Below are 2,969 nucleotides of genomic sequence, written 5' to 3'. Positions count from 1 at the left end.
GCCATGGGGCAGGATGCAGGAGAAGCAACATTGTGTACTTTACCCGTAAATCTCAAACTTGGATCTCTCTGGGCTATGTGGCGAGCCGCATCCACCCGGCATAGGAAACCATTGTTCTAGTCTGGCGGCCAATGATGCGGTCCAACCACCACTTGCCGCGGTACTAACTTCTTCTGAATTTGATTTTTTGCTGCGTGGATAGGGGATGTTATTTGGGTGTCACTGAAGCCTGCATCATTTTCGCCGTCTCCCCTGTTTTAATTTTACATAGTGTGCATGTTTCTGTGTGTACTCGAGCGTTTTTATGCATAAGCTTGTTTTTGTATGCCTGCCATTGCTGGACATTGTTTCCTTGTCATTGTGCACGATTCTGTTCAATTTAATTTCGAGTTTGAAAACATCTGAAAAAAACAAAAGGAACCAGTGAGAGACAAAAACCGGAAACAAGGATGCAGTTGGTTTGCTCCCAAAAGTTTTCATCTTCTATCCTTCGGACAGCTCCGACAAGTGACGCCGGAGCTCCTCCGCGCCGCGGCCTGCGGCCACGTCAACCTCCGGGTGGTCGTCCAGATACCGCCGGCACGACGGTCTCGGACACGGCCATCCGGAGGTCACCCCTGAGCACCGGGCTGGGCACCTTCCAGCCCCTCTGCATGCCGCACGCGTTCTGGAACGCCGAGTGGAACGCGCTCGGCAGATTCCGTCGCCGGAGAGCGTTCATGGCTCCGGGCTTCCCGTCAAGGCGCGACACCACGGGCGCCCAGGAGACTCGTAGGTAATCTCTGATGTAGCCCTCCATGCGCTCCTCGCGGGCACGGACCCAGCCAGGCGGCAGGCGCATGCCGATGACGTCGGCACGCACGGCGCAGCGCACGATGGCGCTGCGGCGCCAGCGCCGCGTCGGACGCGGCCGGGACCGGGTGGGGGGGGGGGGGGGGGGGGGGGGGGCAGGAGAAGGTCCTCGCGAGGCCGGGGCAGGCCTCCGAGACGGCGGCGTACGCGTCCAGCGCCGCGAGCAGCTTCGACGGGGAGCTCGCGAGCGCGGCCACGGTGCCGGTCAGCCTCAGCATCACGCCGACGCTTTCGCCCGCAAGCTCCGCCGCCGCGGCGTCGCTGGCCGGGCTGCGGGCCTCCAGGTTGTGCCGGCCTCGGAAGACGCGGTCCATGGCGCCCAGCGCCTGCGCCCACGCCCTGATCCTCCTCCCGACCTCCCGCCGCGGGAGGCCGTGGTCAGCCCCGCTCCCGCGGCCCATGTCCAGCACCCAGCCGACGTCGAAACCAGCGATCCATTGGCGCAGAGCGTCCGCGCGTGCGGCGGCGGTGGAGGAGAAGGCGAGGAGGAGGAGGGCCATGCGCTGCAGGTGCTTGTAGTCGTCGCCGCACAGTGGGCTGGAGGAGGACGGAGAGGTCGGGCGGAAACGCGAGAAGTGGCGCCGGGACTCGCGTGGGTCGTCGGGGCAGTGCTCGTCGGTGCTGGTGGATCCGCCGTCGCTGTCGGAGGGGCCGGAGGGGGAGGCGGCCGGGCTGCTGCCTCCGCTGCTGGAGCCGAGCCGGACGTCGTCGGCGACCCAGAGGCGCGCGTGCATGGCGGCTTCCCGCGCGCATGCAGGGGTCGATCAGTCAATGGAGAAGAAAGAAACTACTAGCGACCTATGGCTGGCGTGAGGGCAACGAGCGCGTGCGTGCAGGAACGGATTGTGCCGGAGACGGGGAAGAAGACGTGCCCGCGGGGTTGCGCTTTCGCTTGATTGCCTATCGTCGCGGCGGCTATAGTCCGAAAATGGTAGCTCGACAGTTCTACTCAGTACTCACTACGTTGACATTGACTTGGAGACTTGGAGTCTTGCACACATTGCTGCATACATTCACTCATGCTTTTTTCTTGATGAAAGGCCATGGGGCCGGGCCCCCTGCTTTTTTCTTCTTCCTATATCTCGTCCATGAGTGAGCCTTGGTGCAGCGGTAATGAAAGGATGCGTACCGTAGACCAAAAGTGGTCTTGCTCGCTCGGTTGATTATTTGCTGTCCTAGTCAGTCGTTCAGTTGTTGACACTAGAGCATTGACTCTTCCAAAATTGGAAGAAAATTAGAATTTTGAAAAAGTTCGCAAATTTGAAAAAAAATCCACAGCTTTGCGAGAAGTTTATCTATTTTGAGAAAATGTTCATCAAATTTTGAAATAAGTTCACGAATTTGATAAAGGGTCAGAAACTTGAAAAAGAAAATACCTTGGTTATGAAGCTCTTGCGCCCTGTGTCTTCAATGAGATCATCAATGATGGTTCAACACAGAGATGGACTTCAATGAGAGTGTCGACACAGACGAGATCATTAATGATGGTCATCATAATCTGAAGCTTCTTGAGGCTAGTGGTGTTTGGTTCGGCTATGGATTTTTAAAAGTAGTTGTGGAAAATCTGTTGTGAAAAAGTAGCTGTAGAAAATCTGTTGTGAAAAAGCTGTAGGCCATTTGGTAAACAAGTTGTATGAGCTGTGGTTGTGGAGAAAATGTCTGAAATACCCCTAAGAGCTAAGAGATTGGTTGCACGGTGTTTAATGATAATAACAACATTACATACTGATTTAGAGCACTAATATAAAACATAATTAAATAATTATCCAACTATATACCATGATCAACTTTATATTTTAGTGACAGCATTTTTTATAAGGATCATCATGTAGCACAAAAATAGAAATAGCACACCAGTTATTACAGAATGAACTAGCAATTGAACCCAAATATTTCATCATTGATCAATACATCAGTACGTTACAACCTTTGCATTTTTAAGAAACGACAACCCAACAGCTAGATTACTAGGAGCGGCGCAAAATATTATATACACTTCTACACATATTAGATCAGTAGTTCCTCCATGAGCGGATGGAACAACTCTATCCACTCGAGCTCATCAAGGAGTTAGCAATCCTGTCACGAACTCTGTTCATGTCGACGATGTCAAGTCT

The 2,969-nt window shown here is 53.8% G+C and overlaps 1 protein-coding gene across 1 annotated transcript; it reads right to left on the bottom strand.

Moving 5' to 3' along the window:
- Positions 1-378: 378 nt before the first annotated feature.
- Positions 379-1,742, bottom strand: LOC109787339 (uncharacterized). The gene has a single exon (XM_073505281.1). It carries the CDS (start codon positions 1,584-1,586, stop codon positions 738-740), a length of 849 nt encoding a protein of 282 aa, XP_073361382.1. The 5' UTR covers positions 1,587-1,742; the 3' UTR covers positions 379-737.
- Positions 1,743-2,969: the final 1,227 nt, after the last annotated feature.

Source organism: Aegilops tauschii, chromosome 7, assembly GCF_002575655.3.
Source record: "Aegilops tauschii subsp. strangulata cultivar AL8/78 chromosome 7, Aet v6.0, whole genome shotgun sequence".
Lineage (NCBI taxonomy): Eukaryota > Viridiplantae > Streptophyta > Magnoliopsida > Poales > Poaceae > Aegilops > Aegilops tauschii.
Note: the sequence above shows the minus strand (reverse complement) of the source record. Positions and strands in the feature narration are given on the sequence as shown.